This window comes from Mus caroli, unplaced genomic scaffold (assembly GCF_978045245.1).
Source record: "Mus caroli unplaced genomic scaffold, Mus_caroli_1 scaffold_3, whole genome shotgun sequence".
NCBI lineage: Eukaryota > Metazoa > Chordata > Mammalia > Rodentia > Muridae > Mus > Mus caroli.
This window is the reverse complement of record NW_028227258.1, coordinates 51,530,318-51,553,083: the sequence shown is the minus strand read 5'-3', so window position 1 is coordinate 51,553,083 and position 22,766 is coordinate 51,530,318. Positions and strand designations below refer to the sequence as shown.

Genomic DNA, 22,766 nt, shown 5'->3' with positions numbered 1-22,766 from the left:
ATGAATCGAGGAAAAAAAAAGAAGAGCTAGATAGGATGCTGTCTGCAGATGGGGACAGTGTAAACAGGTTGAGATTAAGGGGAGGCAAAGGAAGATGAAGCAGAAGAAGAAATTTAGGCACAGCAGCTAAAGACTAAGGCCCAGGAGACAGACTCTAGGCACAAGGGGGTAGGGCTGGTTTGGAAGAGTAAAAAGAAATGGTCTTCTCTGACACAAGATGGAAGGTGTATAGTATTCTCAACTAGGAGCTTAGTTCTTCAGTTCAGGATTTAGAATCTCAGTGTCCCTTAAGGGTCATACCTTCTTATCAGCAATTTACACCTCAACAAATGTAATTTCCCAGACTCTTTCTGACAGCAGGCTTCTGTAGGGGAGGGGGGCAGTGTTACTAGATAGGAGACTCCAAAACACTGCCTTTTCCAGACCAGTCAGTTAGAGCAGCCAGAGAGGATCCATCTCATCTCTCCAGAACAGAGGTCTCTTGACCACGGGAACCCTAGCCTCTGACCAGAGCCTTGAGAACCTGGATCTAGGTCTTTCCAGGCACCTTGGTAGGGGAGCTGTACATTGCTGGGTTTCTGCAAGACTCTGCTTGCAGTACCCCGCCCCCATTGGGAGGGCTCTTAAAAGGGCAACAATCAGAGGCGGAGCCTTAAGCTCAATCAGGCTCAAGTGGGGTCTGCAAGGATGCACCCCTTTTGTGCCTATCTGGGAGGAGCTACCGAGGAAGCCCCTGCTGGGAGAGTGGTAGGGGCCCCTCATCCTGGCACAGGCTCTGACATGTAACTCATTTCTTTGGGGCCCATCCCAGCTCAGCCTGTCAGACTTACCCTGGGAGCACAGCCAGGACTGCTCTAGGCCCCCAGTAGGAGGGATGGGAGTTGTATCTGATAGATCCAGGATAAACCGGAAAAGCTTCAGGAAAGTTAAAGCAGTACAGACTGCAGGGAGTCTGCAGCCAGGAGTGGGGTTTCAGCCCTAGGGGTGTGTCTGGTTGAGCAGGCTGAGCTCAGGATGGTCCCTAGGAAAGGCTGGGCCTCCACATTTGCCTGACCTTTCAGAATCGGCGGTGGAAAGCATGCCTTCTGGTTGATGATCAGTGGTTAGGACACGCATCATGTCCCAGTAGATTACTTCCCTCATCTAGACCTGCATTTTGGCTCTGAATTCCTGGGTGTGGGAACCAAAACCTTCTAAGGGACTCAGGGTTCTGACTCACTCCACAGGGCCTCGGGGGGTTGTTTGCTGAGGTAACCCGGGTAGCTGAGGTTGGAGCTGGGGCAGTCAAGGTGCCAGGCAGGGATGAGGGCATTGGCTGCGGAGGCACTACCAGGGTGGAGACAAGGTTATCTGGGCTCATTCCCAAGTACTTCCAGGTGGGTCGGCCCATCCTCTAAAGAAGGCTTGCATCAGCCAAAGCCACTGCTCCAAAGTAAGGAGTATGGTTCACTCTGGGGAATAAACCACAGTGGTTAGCCTTCTTAATGCTGCAACCCTTAAATACAGTTCCACGTGTTGTGGTGGCCCCCAACCATAAAACTCATGCTGTAACTGCAATTTTGCTAATTACATAAAGCATAATATAATTATTTGGGGAAAAAGGTTTGACACGGGGGTCACGACTCACAGGTTGAGAACCCGAGTTAGCCCTTGTCTGAGAGCACGGGACACTGTTCTATTTTCTATTTGTATGAAACATGGGAAGACTGCCATTTTTTTTTTTTTTTTTTTTTTTTGCTCTCCTCTGGTTTGGCAATGAGGCACACATTCTGTGAAGACTACTTGGCCCTCTCTGGGGAAGACAGATGTGGGGAGAAATGACTGACTGCTCAGGGTGTCTAGAGTCCAAGAGCAGGCTGCTCCAGGAAACTGGCAAGGTAGAGAGTAAAGCTGGCTAGTGAAGGGGAGACAAGAGCGGATGCAGGAAGGCAGAACCCTGTGCCCAAGGCTACAGGCATTGGAGGACGGGGTTGGGGGGAGCAGCTGTGGAGACCTAGGTCAGGCCCGAGATAACACAGGACCACCTAGCTATTCCTGACAAACTTGTAAGCAGGACAGCCTAGTCTCCCCATCACGGTTCAAGCTGCTTTTCTTTTAACTGAATGTTAAGGTTATGGGAATGTGAATTAATCACAAACAGGAGCAGCCTGGCTCTTTGTCCTCTTGTCCAGGCTGTTTCCCAGGGCTGAAGCCAAGGGGCCATGGAGCCTGCCTGGGCAGCCAGCTGCCACAGTAGGCAGAAGAGCCTCGGTGTTTCCCCTTTGTAGGCACCCAGTTTTGACAGGCTTACCAAGAGCAAGGTTACCCAACTCCCTCGAAGAAATGAGCACACGGCCTCTTTCCTTGCTTGGTACTGGGCCAAAGCAGTTGAGGTGGGCTGAGCTGAAGCCCTGTCACAAGCCGGGTCATACTCAGCTCCCAACCTCTCCAAGTCACTCTGAGCCAGACTCCCACCTGGCCACGCTACCTCATTCTCCCACTCTGGGACAGGTATAATCATGCTCCCACCCTACCTTCTGGGGCCACACGAAGATAAAAGGCAGCATCTAGAGGAAGCGCTTTAACCTGCTAGGAGGCAAGCTCCAGACTGACCTAAGGTGTCATTAGAGCGGAGGATACAGATCACAGATGAAAGAGAGCTGGTGAAGAAAGCCTGACTGCTACCTTCCCGGGGGGGCAGGTGCCCAGCTATTATTAGGACACAGTGGGAGTTCCTGAGGACAGACCCGTCCTGCACCCCTCTGCCCTGCCTCTGACACTACAGCAAGTGACTGCTATGTGGCAAGCCTCTCCACAGGGGGACAGCTATAAAGACAGAAGCTGCTGTTCATAACCACAGCTCATGCTTTGGAACCTAGGGGCTCTTGTGGAGGAGTGTCAGCTACCACACTCAGCCTTCTCTTTGCGAGAAGCCCTTCCTAGGGAATGTACGTGCTAACAGGCTTTTCTATCATACTGGTCTCTATGCTTCACAGCCTTCAAGCATGAGTAACTTTACAGAGAATCCCAAGCCTTGTCCTGACAACTTGTGTTACAACTCCAGGCTTTCTAAAAAGCCTTTACTAAATAAATACACCTCTTCACTAACACCTTGGCTGAAGGGCTCTGTATCATTCTCAAAGAAGCCTTATCTGGGAGGGTAGTTCAGGCCCAGGGAGACCCAGCAGAGACAAGGTTCAAGCCTGGGGAGGGGAGGAGACTGGGGAAGCCTTGTGCCCTCCCCAGAGATGCTTTATTGCGTGGCTTCACCAGTCATCAGTGAAGAGACCCTTGGCCCGTGCAAGGAGAAGGGAACACCTGCTCTGTCCATGGCAGATGGCTCCCCAGCCGCTGTGCAGTCAGATGGGACAGGGTGAGGAGTGGTACTCGGCCTCTCTGTTCCAGGGCAGGCCTGGGATCCCAGCAGGCTTAGTAAGTAAGTCTGGCAGTGCTCAGGCCTCAGTGACCTCCATGTTCTGCAGCTGGTTCTCCAGGGTGACCTCTTTTGCTTTCTTTTTGCTGCCTTCATGTTGCTTCTTCTGCTTCTTAGATGGCTCCTGGTCAATGGGTGCAGGCTTCACAAATGGGATCAGCTCTTGGAGCCCTGGGAGGAAGGGAAGAGCCCGTAAGTGACCTATTACTTCTGTCAAAGCCCACAGACCTCAGTGGAGAATGTAGACAATATCCTTTCAACGAAGGGGTACCCACATGAGAGAGGGACTGCTCTGCTCTTCTCTTCCCCACTCTGAGGTTAGGATCTGCATATGACACCCACACTCCGTTCCCAGCAGCATGCGGAGGGCAGAATTATGTAGACTGTAGGAAAATGGGGTGCAGATTTCAAAGGGCCCCCTCAGGAGGTGTGAAGATGGAGGACTATACCTGGCGGCATGAACTCCCTCAACTTCTCTGGCACAACGATGCCCTTCTCTGCCTGGTAGTTCTCCAGGATGGCGCAGATGGTCCGGGTGGTAGCACACATTGTGGCATTAAGCATATGGACAAACTCCACCTGGAAGAGCAGGTCCCATGGGGAAGGTTAAAGTCATCCCTCAGTTGCTCTTCCTGACCTCGAACCATCCGCTCAGCCATAAATCCCCCAATTTCCAACTTTGTAAAACTTGATTTTTCTTTTACTGCCTCTAAGGTAACCCTAGGGAGATTCCTCATGTTCGCACTTGTGACAAGTAGAGGCTACAGTTCTTTCAGAGATGTGGAGGAAGAAGCAAGCACCAGTGTGGCCCCTCCTTTTAACCCATCCCAACTTGGGACAGAGATCAGGGTCTGAACACTGGGTCATTTTTGCTTTTTTTGAGACAAAGTCTCGGTGTATAGGTCTGGCTGTCCTGGAACACACTAGATAGATGAGGCTGGCCTCGAACATACAGAGCCTGCCTAAGCTTCTTGAGTCCTGAGATTAAGGGCATGCGCCACCACGCCCAGCCCTGGAGACCGGGTTTAAGAGAGGAGCTGACAATCTGACCTTCTTGGGCGAAAAGAGGGAAGACATTGCCTTCAACTTGTTCTGGGTAGAGAAACGGAGATTATTCTTTTTCTGGAGTTAAGGAAAACAAAGCCAAAGAGAGAAAAGCTTGAATTACTGTGTAGAATACAGCTAGGCTCAGGTTTCTGTCTATAAGAACCCAGTCTGACTCAGCAGAAGTTATTTCTTTTGGATCTCGACTGAGCTGATTTTCTCATGATGCTGGAAACATACACTCCCAGGAATTAGAAACAGAAAAACTGTGCCCTGTGTAGGAAGCCCTGCTGCCCACTTCCCCGGGGGGCTAACTACCTTGTCCATCATCTTCTTGGTCTGCCCATATCGGATTCGCAGGCGGCGAGCTTGGTAATCCGTGCAATTAGAACAGGACACCAACTCACGGAAGGCACCCGAGCCTGGGAACCAGGCCTCCAGGTCGAGCTTCTTACTGGCAGCGTGATTCAAGGAGCCTGTAAGGAAACCCCTAGCTTCAGGAAGGGCGGGCGGGGTTTCAGGAGGCCCTCTGCAGCGAGCCTGAAGAAGCCTGCATATCACATCGAATCCCCAGAAGGGAAATCACACTCAGATCTCGTCACCAAATGCTCCAGGGAGAAGGGAGTGACGTTTTAATGAAAGTGGGTAATGACTTGCACTGCGAGCTCTCTCTTTGTGCGCTGCCTCAGCTGGTGAAAGTGATCAGTGAGATGCAGAAAAGGGGGGAGGAAGAGATGAGGGGCTCCATACCTGAGACAATATTCACAATGTGGTAAGGGATCCCCAAAGACTGGTAGAATTCTTCTGCGGTGGCGATCATCTCGTCAAACATCTCCCACGACTTATTGTCATGGGGCGATGAGTACACAAACTGCTCAATCTGCAGAGAGGGGCCGAGGAGACAGACAGCAGTGAGGGTGAGTAAAACAAAGGACAAAGGTGGAGATGCTCTCACAGTGAGCTCGTCCCACAGCCCCGGGTGCAGGCCAGGCTGGGTCCCAGCGGAGATCTGTTCTCAACTGGACTGCAACAGCCAGGACGATGGCGTCTATAGAGCATCACCATCTTGTGCTAGCTACCGCACTAAGTGCCCGACATACACTAACCTAACCAGCCTGGTTGTTCGGCCAGCCTCGGGAGGCGGCTCCCGCCATTTGCTCTCTTTACAGGGGTCGCCCAGCTAGTAAGTGGTGGAACTGGCACAGGACATTTAGGAAGCCTTGCTCTAGTCTGTGCACAAAGCACTGCATGCGTTCTCTAGGCTCTTCCCCACCAAGAAATCCTTAATGAATATAAAAGCTGCAGCCAGTGGGCAGGCAGATCACGCTCCTCCTGAGACGATCCGGACACACAGGGAAGCACGGGGAACTGACTCTCCCCTCCCCCTCCCATCCACTCACCTTCTCAAACTGATGGACTCGGAAGATACCACGGGTGTCACGGCCATGCGAGCCCACTTCCTGACGAAAGCAGGTGGAGAGGCCAGCGTACTTGATGGGCAGATCCTCTGGCCGCAGCCACTCGTCCCGGTGCAGAGCCGCGATGGGCTGCTCTGAGGTGGCAATCAAGTATTTCTCGTCATAGGAGTTGTCATCTGACTTTTCGCTGCCTTTGCCAATCACCTGGAGGAGGGATACATGCGAGGAAAGACTGTGTACGAAGCCCCAGGAAAGATATAGCAATGCCTGGGGTGGAGGCTAAAACAGCGAGGCAACAGGTCTGTCTAAAGAGGAGCCCCTTCGAGAGTTTAAAAGAAATCCCAGCCGGGCGTGGTGGCGCACGCCTTTAATCCCAGCACTCGGGAGGCAGAGGCAGGCGGATTTCTGAGTTCGAGGCCAGCCTGGTCTACAAAGTGAGTGCCAGGACAGCCAGGGCTACACAGAGAAACCCTGTCTCGAAAAACCAAAAAAAAAAAAAAAAAAAAAAAAGAAATCCCAGCACTTAGGAATCTGAACCATAAGGGCCTTGAGTTTGAGGTCAGCTTGGGCTATGTAGAGCACTGACCAAAGCATCCTAACACAAACACACAAATAAAAACGAACAAACAAGACAGGAAATCCAACACTCATAAAAACAAGCATGCAAATGAAGAGCCTAAAAATTTACTGAACAACTGCAAAACATAGGATGATATTACATGGTCAATGCTGGCACATGTACAACATCTTATGCACTCAACAAATATTTCTAAGTCCATCTGTCAACAAAGAGAAACCAGCTCAGGGTGCCAGGCAGATCGAAGCTGTGTTTAATGTCAGTCAGCTGATCAGAAAAACATTCTGAAATTCAATTTGAACCCTCTGGTTGTCCCAGGTTCAAGCGGAAGGTACAAGGATGAACGTTTCTAGTCTGCAGACAAGAGCAGAAGTCTCGGGAAGTGGACTAGGAAATCGGTCTGTGTTTGTAGCTGGTTAAGGGTCTTCTCTTCTAAGCTCCCAGTGATAAGAGTTACAGAGGTTTCTAGGGGAAAGATGAAAGGGGTTTTCTGTTCTACACTAACATGGTAGGTACCAACCACATGTGGTTTTAGCATTGAAATGAACTAACATTAAAAACCTGCTGGGCTGGTGAGATGCCTCAGCAGGGAACTACTGTGCCTGACAACTTGAGCAGGATCCTCAAGGGCCCACATGGGCGGAGAAAACCACCCACTGTCCTTCACACCAGGGCATGCACAAGCCTCCCCACACCAAACAAAAACACCAAAACATAAAAGAAAGCCAGACAACTCTGCATACATCCTAATCCCTGTACTCTGGAGACAGAGGGAGGAAATCACAGATGTGTGAGGCCAGCCAGGACTAAGCAAGCAGCAAGACTGTCAAGCAATCTTGCAAGCATAGTGCACATTCCTGAAACTCCAATATTCACTCATTCATTCATTCATTCATTCATTCATTCATTCATTCATTCATTCATTCATTCATATTCTCTCTCTCTCTCTCCCCCGCTCCCTCCTTCTCCCTCTCTCAAAAAAATCAAAATAAAAATAAAAAATAAAAAAAAGGCCACAGACCTGTAACCCTTGCTACTCAGGAAGGAGATTTTTTGTTTGTTTGTTTTGTTTTGTTTTGTTTTTTTGAGACAGGGTTTCTCTGTGTAGCCCTGGGTATCCTGGAACTCACTCTGTAAACCAGGCTGGACTTGAACTCAAGAAATCCACCTGCTTCTGCCTCCCAAGTGCTGGGATTAAAGGCGTGCGCCACCACTGCCCGGTGAGGAAGGATAATATAAAATTCAAGGTATGCCTGGGTTAAGTGAATTTGAGGCTAGCCTGGGCAACTTACTGAGACTGTTTCAAAATAAAAACAAGGGGTGGGTGGGACTATAACTCGGTGTAGAACACTTGCCTCGAGAAACCCAGGATTCAATCCCTGCCTTAACTTACTGCAGAGCAAACAGAGAGACAACAAAACCACCAAACATACATTTGTGATCAGAAGTACACAGAAAACCATGCAAGAACACAGTGAGCAGGTGCAAGCCAAGAACAGAAGCATCAGAAGAAATCAACATGTTAAGCTTGCACACTGGGCTCCAGAACTGTAAGACAATACATTTCTGTTGTGCTAGACATGGTAGCATACACCAGTAATCTACTACTCAGTGGACTGACAGGAGGTTCAGCAATTAAGGCCAGTTCCACTTACAAACAGTTCATAGTCAGCCCAATGTACTCAAAAAAGAGGGGAAAACCAGTGGAGCTCTACAAGTGTTCTACCACAGCAGAAAGCAGGGTGGAGAACATATCATGTCACCGTTGAGCTTCGCAACCACACTACTTACCTTGTAAAGTTCTTCATCAAACTGGCTGAGCTGGGCCACTTCCTGCATGACCTCTTTCCTCATGAAGAAGGGGGTGTAGATTGGAGTGTAGCCCCGACTCCCCAAGGTACGCAGTGCATATTGGATAAGCGCCTGCTCCAGGAACACCAGGGGCCCCTAAGGACCATACACAACAAATAGGATTGAGTCTTGTCACCAGCCCAGTCAAAACCAAAAGGCACAGGCAGGTGGATGAGACCAGACTGCAACAATAAATAGCCTGAGATACTGGTTTTAAAGTGGTATCTTATTTAGTTGGTCCATTAAAAACTCTTGTATGGAAACATATACAATATTAATTGAACTCAACCTAAGAGACCAACTTGCAGGGTTATTAATTTTTTTTAACAACTCGATACCAGATATGAAGAGGACAGTCAATAGAATTATGTTCAAAATTACGTCTGGTTTTAGGGTGTTTACACACGATGCAGTTTTGGGCGTCAGGAGAGAACATTTGTTCACCTCACCAATGGAAATTCCTAATGCTGGGCTGGCATCTGGGTACAATGGTGGGAATTTACCGTTGCGACTGTCCAGACGAGCAATGTATGGGCTTTGTTCCTCTCTTAAGCTGTGTGAGTGACGGTTTTGCCTCCTTACTGCTATGTAAGTGGTGTGGACTGGTGTGTGGAACTGTCATGATGAGTACCTCTCCAACTCAACTTCACTCATACGATCACAGGTAACCACGCCAAAAATCCAAACACAAGTACCCAGGCAATTCTTAACACCCAAGGCCACCAGCACATGGTCAGGACGCCATGTTTAAGAGACTCAAGTAGCTGGTGGTCGTGATCCACACCAGCCAACTTAGCACCTGGGAGGCTGAGATAGCATTGCTGTGAACGTGAAGCCAGTCTGGGTATTTAGTGAGACCTTGTCTCAGAGTCCTCTCACCTCCACCCCATCCCCACGAAAACAGACCAAAGTAAAGAAATTATTCAGCCAGGGTACATGGATCGGAGTTTTCTGTGTTAATTCTTAAAACACTAGACTCATTTGTAAATGTACAATGTTTAAGTGTACAACACTTCCAAAATTATTCTGCCATTTCCTTTTGGAAGAATTCTTGAATTCACATGCCCTCTGTTCCAGTTAGTCTGTGCCAGCTGCCCACACCTACCACAGCTCAAAGCATGCTGGGTCGCCTCAGAGTGCAGGCTTACCACACTGGGCTCGGCGTCTTTGTTACTTGTCTGACTGTCCAATTACACTGAGCTCCTCAAAGGCAGAGACTGTTCTGATTCAGTCAGCAAAACATATTCATTATGAAGGATCACTGAGTGGCTTTTGTTCTTGGAGTCTGGGTAAGCACTCTCCTGCCTCAGAAAGAGAATTGTGTCTAATTGCCAGGAGTTCACAAGCAGGCAGCGGGTTCAAGTAGAGGATTTGTGAGCCTCTTCAAGTATGATCATGCGTCTCCAATTTATTTGTTTGTGTGTGTGTGTACATATATACATATTTATAGTTCCTTCTGGTTCCCCTCTCTTACCTTCAGGAAGTACCCCCGACTACCAGCCACCACGGCTCCCTTTTCGCCTTCAAAGCCATCTACCATCACCACCAGGTCCACATGGGAATACTTCTTCCTGACTGTACAATCTCCCCAAATACGCTCTACTTTGTTGTCTGCATCCTGAGGAAACAATGGAGAAGGGGCATATAGCAGAGACCAGCAGAGCCTTTGAGTGCATCCATTAAACCGAGCACCAGCTTCGGGTCTCATGTACGACCAATGAAGAAGGGAATTTGCTACTGACAGACAAGAAAGTTACAAAGTCACAGAAGCAGTGCCAGTCAGCGAACTTGGAGCCTTGACTTGCTCGGAAACCTACAGTATACTCTCTTCTTTACCCTTTTAAATAGTTTTCCAAAAACCCTGCACAAGACACCGCCTCTGACAATTGGCATCACCTGGGGTACAGAGGAGAATGCAGGACTTTTTCTTTGTGGGCTCTCATTGGTCTCTGGGCCACATGAGGGTGGGCTCCAGGCCCTGACCTCGGTCTGCTCAGGCTCCCAGGCCTCATCGCACCCCAGCCGGCTGTGAGTTCAGCGTTCACAAGGGAATGAATGAAAGAGGCACAGATGGGCCCCGCCAAGGCTGGGGTGTCTGGGAACAAAGGCCTGGCTCAGAGCAGCTTTGTGCCGGGGAAGCTCCAGCTCTGCAGGAAACTTTTATCATGCAGATTTCCCTTCAACCTGCCGCTTCCCAGTGGGCTGTGGGTGAGGGGTTAGGTTGATTTAACAGATCCCTCCCACAGGACTTACTGCTACCAGGGGCAACAGGCCAAGGAGGACAGCAGCCCCATTTAGAAGAGATTTCTGGGCAGGGAGTCCCCTCCTATCTGCTGTCTCTGCCACTTCCCAATCGGGCAGGGATCTGACTCCCGCAAAGCTCAATTGGTGGGCAAAGGGAACACACAAAGGTTGGCTTTTCTGACTGAGCGCCAGCCTTACGTCTTTCCTCCCACACCACCTGGCTGTCAGGAAGGGGGGGCCCTGCGCGGCCCAGCCCAGCCCCACCTACCTCATCATTACTAATGGGCACAGAGGGGTGCAGAAGGTTCCCAATCTCGCGGAGGTTCTCAAAGCGCTCTGCTTCCAGCTTTATCCGCTCCCCATCACACTTCTGGATGGCTTCATCAATGAGGAGTCGGACTTTTTTAATCTGTGAGACTTTCAGGGCCTGCGGAAGAACAAACCCGGAGGGCGGGGCATCCATAACATATCAGCGTCTTAACTGTTGTCCTCTAGTGACAACTCAGTTTTTACTGGAGGGGCAGCCTAAGAGGCTTCACAGCTGGGGTTTAGAATATGCTAGACAAGCACTCTGCCCACGATATCATTTCTAAAAACAACAATCACAGCACTCAAGGCAGAGGCAGGTAGATCTGAGTTTGAGGCCAGCTAGATCTTCAAGGTGAGTTCTAGGCCAGCTAGGGCTACACAGAGAAACCCTGTCTTGATAAAACAAAAAGCAAAAACAAATCAAAAAACCCTCAAAAGAATGGTACCCTGCCCCTGCTGGTTCCAGCAACTAGGAGGATTACAAATCCAGGCCAACCTGTGATTCTGTCTCCAAAACAAGGCACACCCCTGTAATCCCAGCAGTCAGTGGGCGAAGGAATCAGGAGTGTAAGCCTGAATTAGTCTGAAACCAGCCTGGGCTCTATGAGACCCTATCTCAAAATAGCAGTAAGTACTAAATGGCAAATTATTCTACGCTGGTGAAATGAGCTGCTTCAAGCTGAATTAAAGTACAGAAAGGCAGGCTTCCTGGGAAGCTGCTCTCTCTCCTCGGGGGTCACTGGTCCTAAGGAACGGAGGCCAGGGAAGTCTCCAGGGAGAGGGAGACGGGGCGGTGGGAGGAGTGCGGCGGCGACAAAGACAGAAAGAACATGTGCATGTAGGGACAGAGAAAATGCAGAGAGGAGGAGGGAGACCAAACTGCCTGGATTATATAGGGAGGAGCTTCGGGGGGAGGGAACCCCAGCCTCTAGGCTGCAAAGTTTAGGGGGTGTGCCAGCCATGACCTGTAACAGGCAGGGACTGAGAGATGCTGGGAGATCATGAAGGCCTGGACCCCCCTGGGTCTAAAACCTCACACTAGAGATGAATGCATTTAAGAAGAGAGGTTGATTCAACAGGGCAGACGGTCTTGCCTTTTAATCCTTGAGCATTTTCCTTTTCTTTCAGGGACAGAAATGTGTAGACTGACGTTCCTTCCCCTCATGTGCATATACAGAGAACCAGGAGTCTGGCCCTGTGTTTCCCCTTAACTTCTCATTTTCTAGATTGAGCCAGTTTACCGCTCTATGATGTATTCCCACTCACATTTCTCCAGGAAGATAATAACTTTACAAGGACCCAGAGACCCTGTCTTAAGTTCGTCTTCTATCCCTTACTGTAGATGTTTCAAACTGTGCTCTAATTTCTCAGGGGACCCCTTACCAAACCCAGTTAGAGGAATGAGCCCCTAGGCCAGCCCTCCACGCACAGCCACTCTGCATTTCTGGTTTATACTCTTGCAGTGTGCTAAGGATTTCAAAGAGCAGTTTGGTGACAAACACACAAAAAATTACCACCCCGAAACCGCTGCTTAACTAGAGTAAATTGGGAAATCCCCTGCCTTTGTGAAAGAAAGCAGAAAATGGAGCTAACACAGGCCAACTAGGTCCGTGCCTTTTCTTTTCCTCCTTCACTGTCCCTGTCCACCTCTCTCCTGTGACTAAGGAGTCTTAGGGACAGAGCGTAACAGAAGCAGGTAGGAACAGTCCAGCACAGGATGGAGCCTCTCATCCTGCTGCAGGGATAAGGCTCCAGCTCTTCCTGTCCAGGGATGAGGTCACCACAGGAACAGAGTCATCTTAGAAGAGGAGAGAAACCTACAGCTAACGTGTCTGCAGTGAGGTCATCAAAATTCAGCACATTCTCTGGAACGGACTCGTCGTCTCCCACTGCTTCTTTTTTCTGCAGGGGAGAAAGAAAAGGCAATTTAATCAAGATAAAAATTCTAACACTGTTTTAATAAGTACATGCCAAATTAACACATCATATAAGCTAATCACACTGCATTGTATTTAGTAAGCTGCAACATTAGTTAACTGAAAGTCAGGAATCCACGTTTCAAGTCCTTATTCATCACTTCTTCCTTTCTGACCCCTGGACAAGTCAATAAATCTGTCGGGTGAGAGCATTAATATCATGAAAGTAAGAACAGCTTTTGCCACACACAGAACCAGCAGAGAAACCACAGGACATCTGGGAGACAGAGGGGGGAGAATGACTGTGAGATAAAGACTAGCCTGGTCTATAGAGCCAGTTCCAGGGCAACCAGGGCTATATAGCAAGACCACGCCTCAAAAGAAAAAAACAAAACAAAAAAAATCAATGTGGTAGTCAAAGCTGGCACTGAGGACGAATCTTGCTAAACTCTAAGAACAACCCCAGCAATAGGCTAAGGGTTAAAAATGGACCCGAGGTAGGGCAAAGGAACAAACAAATCAAGGCAACAGACAGACTGCAGGGGGCTCCCTCCTTCCCTCCGATTGATTTCTGTGCTCATTACTTGTCAGTCTGTCAGATCATCCCCTCTGATCCCCATACACAGGCAAACACTTAGCAGGCACTGTCTGTGAAGGGGATCTAAACAATACTTAGGTAGGGATACACATGGCACAAAAGTATTCATGACTAAGGGATCTCCGACCTGTAAATGATTAATCAGCATGAGTCCCGTAGGAATAAAACTGTTACTGATATCCATTTTCACAGCCAAAAGTATAACAGGCAGAGGCAGGCGGATTTCTGAGTTCCAGACCAGCCTGGTCTACAGAGTGAGTTCCAGGACAGCCAGGGCTATACAGAGAAACCCTGTCTCGAAAAAACAAACAAAGAAAAAACAAACAAACAAAAAAAACTGTCAAAGGATGCAAGATATCATGAAGAATAATGTGCCGCGATTCCAGGTCCCACTTCACGCTGTGCCCTTCAAGCCCGTGTATGTATACAAATGAAGCACATTCCAGTCGCCAAGGACGCCTTCATACACACATGCATTCACATAATAAGATATTTTAAAGAGACAGGCTCACTGGCAGAGTGCCTAACAAGATACAGGCAGCATGTATGTGCTCCATTCAAAGCAGGACTACACCAAGACAAAGATCTCTGCAGCCTGGTGGGAAGATGCCTTCCTGGAAATGAAAGATGAAGCCACCACAGGGTCACTTCTCAGCTGGGCAATGGTGGTGCACACCTTTAATCTCAGCACCTGGGAGGCAGAGGTAGGCAGGTCTCCCAGTTCAAGACCAGCCTGATAGAGTACACAGAGAGACCCCGTACCTTGGAAAACTAAACTGACTAACCAAATAAATAAATAAATAAATAAATAAATAAATAAATAAATAAATAAATAAAATAATTTCTCCCTGGTAAGAAATTCAGTATCACAGCCATCAGACACAGGGTTAGAGCTTCATTTACTTCCAGCTAAGACAAGCCGGAGGAGCTCCGCTCAAGCTCTCAAGCCTGTCAGTTCTCTTACCTTCATTTTCTCCCCAATAGTTTTGCTGCATAAATTCTTCAGCTTGTTCAAGTTGTCTGCCCGAAATCTGCCTAAAATTGAAAAAGGTGTATGTCAACCCTGCACACATCATTAAGACACCCACTGACCGCTGTCCCTCCTGCAAATGCTCTGTGCTGTGTATTAAAGACCTGGTTTTCAGTGTGGCAGACTTTGAAGGTGGTAGACGCTCTAAGAGCTGGAACCTAGCAGGAGGTCACAGATACTAGCTAGCATCGTGCACCAGGGGCAGGGGATATATTTACCTTTCCTCTTTCTTTGCTTCCTAACTGCCACAAGGTGAACAGCTGAGGTGGGTAACCTTTCTTTCTTTTTTTAGACAACGTCTTACTACATAGCTTTGGCTGGCCTAGAACTTGCTGACAATCCTCTTGCCTCTACCTCAAGTGCTGGGACTACAGGCAGGTACCACTATATTTGACTTCTTCCTCCTTTTTTTTTTTTTAAGACAGGGTTTCTTGCCAGGCAGTGGTGGTGCACACCTTTAATCCCAGCACTCGGGAGGCAGAGGCAGGCGGATTTCTGAGTTCGAGACCAGGTTGGTCTCAAACTCAGAGATCTGCCTGTCTCAAACCTGGTCTCAAACTCAGAGATCCGCCTGCCTCTGCCTCCTGAGTGCTGAGATTAAAGGCTAGCACCACCACACCAAGATCTTCCATTTCTTTGAGTCTTCTCAGTTAATTGTTAGTAACAAGAAGTCTACTAACCCAGTGCTGATCTCTGCTTAGACTGATAATATTAGTGGACAGAGACAGATTGCAGTAGGGAATCCCAGGATTTGGTGACAAGGAAAAGGCCAGGCTGGAGTTGAAACTGAAGTACCAGAATCTGGGGCTGGAGAGATGGCTCAGGGGTTAAGAGAATATACATCTTCTATAGAGGACCTGAGTTCAGTACTCAGCATCCACACCACGGAGCTCACAACCGCCTAACTCCAGCTCCGGGGGATCCAACACCTCTGACCTCCAGACACCTACATTCACATAGCATCCCATAGACACGAGAGCATGTGCACACACACACACAATTAAAAATAATACAAATAAATCTTGTTTTAAAAGGCATCACATTCTATACATCACCAGAGCACAGCCAGGCTACCTGGGAGAGACGTCTCTGAAGCCTGCCCAATTATCCTAAAGTCCACTTACATGAACTACATAATACTTTCCCTGACACCCAGGGTCCTGGCCTTGAACTCATGGCAGAATCCTGCCCCAGCCTCCCAAGCTACTGGGACTACAGGCGCGCACCACCATGCCCGGCCATAATACTTTCCCAACTGCTATTTATACAAACAGTGCTGACTGTTTATTATACTCGGTAGTCTTGCTAAAGTTAATGAGTAATTCCAATTCTGCACATTACAATCAAGTCCTACGCAAATGATGAGTTTGCTTCTTCTGCCCCAATCTCTGTTTCTTGCACCATAGCATAAGGTCTGGTACCTCCACCAAGAAGTAATAATGGCCAGGCGTGGCAGTGGAATCTGACTAACACAATGCCCAACTCTATTTACAGTCAACACGGAGACAGGTCTGGGAGTGGTCCTAAGTGTAATCATACACTCGGGAGGCTGTGGCAAGCCTTCATATTGCTCACAGAACACCAGTCCTTACAACAACTCCGGAAAACTGCTTTACAGCAGCTATGTGCCACCACCAACCCAATTCCCACTCTAGGGCTTGTTGGCCAGCCAGTATAGCCCAATTTTACTGAATAGTCCAGTTTTACTGAAAGACCGTATGTCAAAAAATAAGTGGAGAGCCAAACAGAGGTGGTGCACATCTTTAATCCTGGCACTTGAGAGGCAGAGACAGGAAAGTCTCTTGAATTCAAGGCCAGGCTGGTCTATAGAGGAAGTTCCAAGGCAGCCAGGGCTACACAGAGATGCCATGTAGTAGTAGTAGTAGTAATAATAGGAGGAGGAGGAGGAAGAAGAGGAGAAGGAGGAAGAGGAAGAAAGGAATGAAGGAAAAGAAAAGGGAAGAAATCTGGAATAGTGGCACACTCTTTTAACCCCCCACTTGGGAGGCAGAGGCAGGCTGATCTCTCTGCGTTTAAGGCTAGCCTGGTCTACACAGTGAGTTCCAGGACAGCCAGAACTAGAGAGATCCACTCTCAAAAAAAAAAAAAAAAAAAAAAAAAAAAAAAAAAAAAATCAAATCAAACAAAAAAACCCAACAAAAACCAAAACACACACATACACACAAAAAAGTGGAGAGTTACTGAGATACCCAAAATACGTGACCTTCATGTCACGTGCGCACACACACACACACAGCACACAAACATATACTTTTAGTCCTAGTCCTCTGGAGGCATCCTGACCATCAACATAGCCTGTTGTAGGAGAAGAGGGAGAGTATAGAGAACAGTCAACAACCGAGGCACTGCCATGCGGATGAACTGGGGCAGCGTGCACGCACACAGACACACACACCCCAACCAAGCCACAGAAGTGGAAAGCAGTCTGAGGACTGTGACAGGGTAGAGCAGAGTGGAGGCCATCTGCAGTTGAGGAATGAAGATGGGGAGCCAAAGAAGAACTTGGAGGTATATTATGATTAAGGTTGTGGTCCACCCTGTAGTCTAGCGATATATATGTGACGACCACTGAGCATTTAAAATGTAGTAAGGCCTAAATGAGACTGTGTAAAACACACATTAGATTTTGATGACTCGTAAAGAAGAAAGAAAAGATGTAAACTATTTCAGCAAATCTGAGTATGGATTAATGTGAATCTTCATATGGTTAATCATGAAACACACAATTTTTGTATTTAATAAATAGGCTTAAAGAAGACTTTGAGGAAACCAAGGTGTTTAGAAAAATCTAGGTGTAACTGCTCTGTACTGTGATACAGGAGAGTGAAGTGGCTCGTCACACCTTCCATCCAGCCTCTGATTAGCACACTGGCAAAGATGGCCTGTTTCTGATTGAGGTGGGACCTTCTCCTGAGGCTCACTCACTACAGGCACTTCTGGCCTCTTTAGCTCCAGTCCCCTTTACAGTTTTTTGGAGTCAGTATTGTATCTGTGACTTACACCCTAGCCTTTGGTATTCCTCTGAGACAAGAGTGTAAGACTTAGCCTGCAATCCCAAGGGTGAGATCAGCATTGCAGAAATCTACGAGGGACTAAACTAAAAAGGAGGGCTGTTTGAAAGCTCTTCTAATTGTTGGGAAAACAAAGATTTAGGACAGGGTTTCAACTGATAAGGAGAAATCTCATTCTCCATAAGGATGCATAGTACATTCCAGAGGACAGAATCCTGGGGTTGGCTGCATATTTCAGATACACCGAAATCAATAAGAACCTTGTCCTTATCCTCTAATCTGAAGTTCAAGATGTGAAAGAACAGCCACACAGGTCAGAGTCTGCCATGACCAGCCAGAGACTCCTGGGATCCTGGCTATTAGGAGACTGAGGCAGTTAGATCACAAGTTCAAGGTCTTCCTGGGGTACAGAGTGGGTTCAAGGCTACTCTGGTCCCTTAGGGAGACCTTGTCAATAAGTATCTATAGGGCTGGAGGGACTGCTCAACAGTTAAAGAGGGCTCACTGCTCCTGAACAGCCCAGGTTTAGTTCCTAGCACCCACAGGGCAGTCACAACCACCTGTAACTCAGGTTCTAAGGAGACCCAAGACCCTCCACAAGCTCTTGCATGTATGTGGGATATACATATACACATACACTTAGGCACATGCGCATAAGATAAATAAATATTTTTAAAATATTCACAGCCAATTAAGCCAACACGGTATCTTCCATCATGGCGACCTGGTGTGCAATGGCTGCAAACAGAACCCTCCTTGGGAGTATACGCAGTCTGTGATTTGTTGGATTGCTCTAAGAGAAAGAGCGTTATCTGATGGATATTCATGCCTCTAACCTCATGATGTCCCCAGTCTAGATTCTAGATAGGTATGCAGAGTGCAATGCTAAGCCTCAGGGACACAGTGGCCAGGCTCACACTGGCCAGATCATCATGTACAACTGCACCATCTTGCAGAATAAGGCACATGTGAGGGAAACCCTACATGGGGCCAAGTTCAAGTTTCTTGCTTGCCAGAAGATCAATATCTCAAAGTAAGGCTTCACCTTTTACTGCAGATGGATCTGAAGACCTGGTGGCTGAGAAGCAGCTTACCCCAGGGACTGGTCCCTTACAATGACAGCCTGGCACTAGTGACAGCTTCCTCTGTGCTGCTCCACTCCAATAATCACGTTCATTAATGTATCTCATAGCCAATCAAAACCCAAAATGCTGATTTTTCTCTCCTTAGAAAAAAGTAAGAAGAGGGCTCTGGACATAGACCAGTGGCCCAGTACTGGCCTGGCCTATTAAAGGCCCTGGATTTAATACTCAGCCCAGCAATAGCAAAGATGGTAATTTTTAGAAGTACCTTGGCACAGATCTTTATACACGGGACAAATGTCTGTCACACTCTTACCAAGGATGAGGTGTGCTGCCGAGGACTGGAACATTGTGGGTATTTGCACATGTGTTTACGTCTGTGCATGATCTTTAAAAACTATAGGAGGCCACCGTTTTAAGATTATGCTCCTGCAACACACCATATTAAAAATCAAAATGGATACAGCCCATGTTAAAGTTCCACTGTATCCTACTGTCTGACAGGGAAACTTCAGCTGGCCGATCTGCTTTTTGCCTTTGTTTCTACTGTCTTCAACCAGGATCTATAAAGCCAACTCCTTCTGCTCAGCTCATTGAAATACATAATTGCTTTTACAGAATTAAGTGTTGCTGATCCTAAAACTGACAACTGGGTGTGGGGCCTTTAATCCCCGAACACAGAAGAAGGTGTCTCACATGAGTCTGAGGGCAGCCGGAGCTGCACTGTAATGAGTGGAGACAGTCTCAAATAAAATTTAGAAAATAAGGAAGCATGACTGTGTGTGAGTGTATTCCCAGCTGCTCGGGACACTAGAGCAAGACTGCCAGTTTAAAGACAGAATAAGCAACATAGCAAGAACCTAGCTCCAAAGAAAGGAAGGAAGGAAGGAAGGAAGGAAGGAAGGAAGGAAGGAAGTTAGTCATGCATAACTCGGTGGTAGCATACTTATCTAGCATGTACTAAAACCTAGGTTCAAACACTGCAAACACACACACACACACACACACCTTTAAGCCGGCTGTGATGGTACACACTTGAAATTCCAGAATAATGGACATGAGAAGCAGAATTAGTTTAAGGCCAGCCTCACTCCAAAGGGACTACATAAGACCCTGTTTGAAAAAAGTAAAATCTCTTCCCTTTTATATGCATTTTTAAAAAGATTTATTTATTTTATGCATCTGAGTACATTGTCTCTGTCTACCAGAAGAGGGCATTAAATCCCATTACTGATGGTTGTGAGGCACCGTGTGGTTGCTGGGAATTGAACTCAGGACCTCTAGAAGAGCAAGTCAGTGCTCTTAACCATTGAGCCATCTCTCCAGGCGCTATGCATTTCTTTTTAAAAAGATTTTTATCCATCTACCCCTCTCCAGTTCCGCTCAGGGCCCACTCACCTGTTTCTCTCCCAACTTCTGGTTATCTTTTTTATAACTGTCAGTAGTTCCTGGTATGGTTAGTGCTCACCACCTTTAAAGCCAGGTGTGTGGGCAGACCTGGACCCCCAGCTGAGAGGAGAGGTCTACTTGGGCCCACTGAGTTCTACACTAGCCTGGACAAAACTGCCAGACCTCATCTCGAAAACAAACGCTCGCTTTTTTAAGTTGTCCTTTAATGCCTGTCTATTCTATTGATCCCTAAAGAACCTACCAATATCTCTTCAGGTAAGGGTCAAAATTTCCTATATGTGCACATTATATGCAAGAGACCACTAACATATTTAAAATCGCATTAGTCAGAATAGATAGGTACAGAAATCTTGCTATTTCTGATTATGATTCAAGGCAAGGTGCTCGGAACCAAGGTGTTTTGTTTTTGAGGCAGGGTCTGCGGGCCTTGAAATGCATATCCTCCTGCCTCCGTCTACCTTGTGCTAGGATAATATGTGAATGCCACCAAGTCCACCTCAGAGTAGTTCCTTTTTCACCTCAGAGTATCTCCTTCCAAGAGAAGATCTCACGATGTAGCACTGACTGGCCTGAAACTCACTATGTAGACCAGGCTAGTCTCAATCTCAGACATCCATCTCTTTCTGACCCCTAGAGTCCTGAAATTAAAGGCAGGTACCCCACCCCCAAATATTTTTTATCTTAAACAAAAAAGGGGAGTCCAGTTTAGACCAATTCAAAACTTTAGGTCCAAGTGTAAACTCTGACAAATTACCCTATTAGAGTACCTGAGACATACAGAACAGGTACACAACTGTCAGCTAAGCAAATATGTTTTGATACCAGAGAAGCTTTTTAACAGTAATATCATGTCCACAAAAAACCCAGATGGGTATGGCGGCACACACCCTTGATCTAAGCACTGCCGAAGCAGAGGCAAGTGGATCTCTGAGTTCAAGGCCAGCCTGGTCTACAGAGCAAGTTCCGGGATAGCCAGGGCTACAGGGAGAAAGAAATCCTGTTTATTTTGGAGGGTGGGAGTAGGAGGGAGACACTCTTGGATCGTGCGATTGCCTTAGCAGTGCTCCTATAAACCCGGTTCTCAGCTGGTTGCAGACCTATTGCATCAGACAACCCGAGTCACATGCCACTGACAACATCCGGTCTGCCAGGTGATCACTTGGGAGGCAGAGGATTCCAGGGCTTCTTTTAATTTCCTGAATGACGGTGGGTCACTTCTACGCTGCCAAGGTGTTTTCCAGAAAACTACCACAAATCACAACCATACTCAGTAATTACAAGCTTTTTCTTGCCTTACAGCGCCCCTCTGTCCTATCTGATCTAGCACGGAAAAGCCTGATTCTTAAAGGTATGCCTTCAGGGTTGGAGAAATGGCCACCCCGAATTTCAGGGTCACTGCATTTAGCCAAGAGTAGCCTCCAAAGTCCCCAGATGGTTCGACTGGGGTGGAGTAATCCTAGGGTGCTGCAGAAGTCACTCAGTCTGAGAGAGCAGCCTTTGATCCCAGCAAAACCCGGAGGACTACACTGGGTTTGCTAAAGACGAATAAAACACTGGGAATGACCAAAACGTATAGAAAAGAAATTCCCAGCCCGCCCCCAAGTAAAACTCCAGCTCTGGCTTGCTCGTAGCTATGCAAGGGCCTGACAGCTCTCCCTGCGCGTGCGTGCGTGCAGCTCCTTCCTAAGGCACTGGCGGCAGTCAGCATAGAGCACGCGCGGGGAGGGACCCAGGCCGCGGGAGCTGCAGGGAGAGGGGGACAAACCCGGTTCCCAGCTTGTTCTACGGTAGAGCCGGCCAGTCCCGGGAGCATCTGACAAAAGCTGTAAGCTGTGACCTCTGAAGCCATGGGGGATTCAAGGGATAACGCGAGCTCCCGGTACTTACATCGTCGCCACTCACTGTCTGCTTTCACCAGCTGGTCCACCAGCCCCGGGTCCTTGAAGCGCTTCTCCTGCGTCTCTCGAATGAGGGCTGGGTCCCCTCCTTTATCCACCCGAAACAAATCCAGGTCCAGCACCATCCTTCTACCTCACCAGTTAACACTAAGAGAGGACTGTAAGCGGCGGGTGGACGATGCACTGCGCCTGCGCGCTGACCTGGTCTCACTGCGCAGGCACGGGGCAGCCCGGGAGGGGGCGGCGCCTAGCTCGCCGGAAGCCGCAGTGTTAGGCAGGGGCCAGAGGGAGTGGTGAGAAGTGAAAAGGGCGTGGTAGCCTTCTGCCGGGTGTTTCTCTTCTGAAGTCCTTTCTGTAAGGCCTTCTGATCCCCCCCACCCCCCCCACCCCCCCAGTGAAATCGTGAGTGCCTCAGGTTCCTCTTGTTGAAGGGAGTATCTCGGTGTGGACCGAAGCTGACTTGGAAGACACTGCCCTTTGCAGATGCCAGTTTTCCTCTATCTTGATTACAGAGCACAGCTACATACTCACCCAGTTACCTACCCTCAAGATTCTCGAGCCCTGGGCCTTTTTGTTTTGATACAGGGTCTCACAGTGTAGCTCTGACTAGTAACTATGTAAACCTGGCCAGCCTCCAACAAAATGTTGGGATTAAAGATGTGTGCCATTTCTCCCTTTATTTTTCTTTTTATACTAGCCCTACCCCCTTCCTCCCGCAACAAACCTTTGCCAAGCCCCCCTGAGATAAAAGGACAAGGCTAGAGACCCTGATGGACTTAATAAACAGAGACACTGAGGGAGGCTAGGAGGCAGGATAATCTGAGCTTGTCCCCTCCCAGTCTCCTGCAGCTTTGGCTACAGTTTTGTGTTGAAAACCAGGGGAAGAAGGGCTGGGTGTCAGAAGATGAGTCCATGAGATGAGCACCTCTCTTCTCACATACCCCT

The 22,766-nt window shown here is 48.1% G+C and overlaps 1 protein-coding gene and 1 pseudogene across 2 annotated transcripts; one reads left to right on the top strand and one right to left on the bottom strand.

The window, feature by feature from the left end:
* Positions 1-3,170: 3,170 nt before the first annotated feature.
* Positions 3,171-22,036, bottom strand: Sars1 (seryl-tRNA synthetase 1). 2 transcript variants are annotated; one of them, XM_021158196.3, is made up of 12 exons: positions 21,811-22,036; positions 14,334-14,404; positions 12,677-12,757; positions 10,815-10,973; positions 9,777-9,920; positions 8,243-8,398; positions 5,857-6,078; positions 5,207-5,336; positions 4,775-4,932; positions 4,463-4,534; positions 3,862-3,991; positions 3,171-3,583 (listed from the first exon to the last, which is right to left on the bottom strand). In XM_021158196.3, exons 1-12 carry the CDS (start codon positions 21,944-21,946, stop codon positions 3,432-3,434), a joined length of 1,611 nt encoding a protein of 536 aa, XP_021013855.1. In that variant the 5' UTR covers positions 21,947-22,036; the 3' UTR covers positions 3,171-3,431. The 2 variants fall into 2 exon arrangements, with proteins under 2 accessions (XP_021013855.1, XP_021013857.1); XM_021158198.3 differs by lacking the exon at positions 4,463-4,534.
* Positions 18,113-18,237, top strand: LOC115030710 (small nucleolar RNA SNORA70; annotated as a pseudogene).
* Positions 22,037-22,766: the final 730 nt, after the last annotated feature.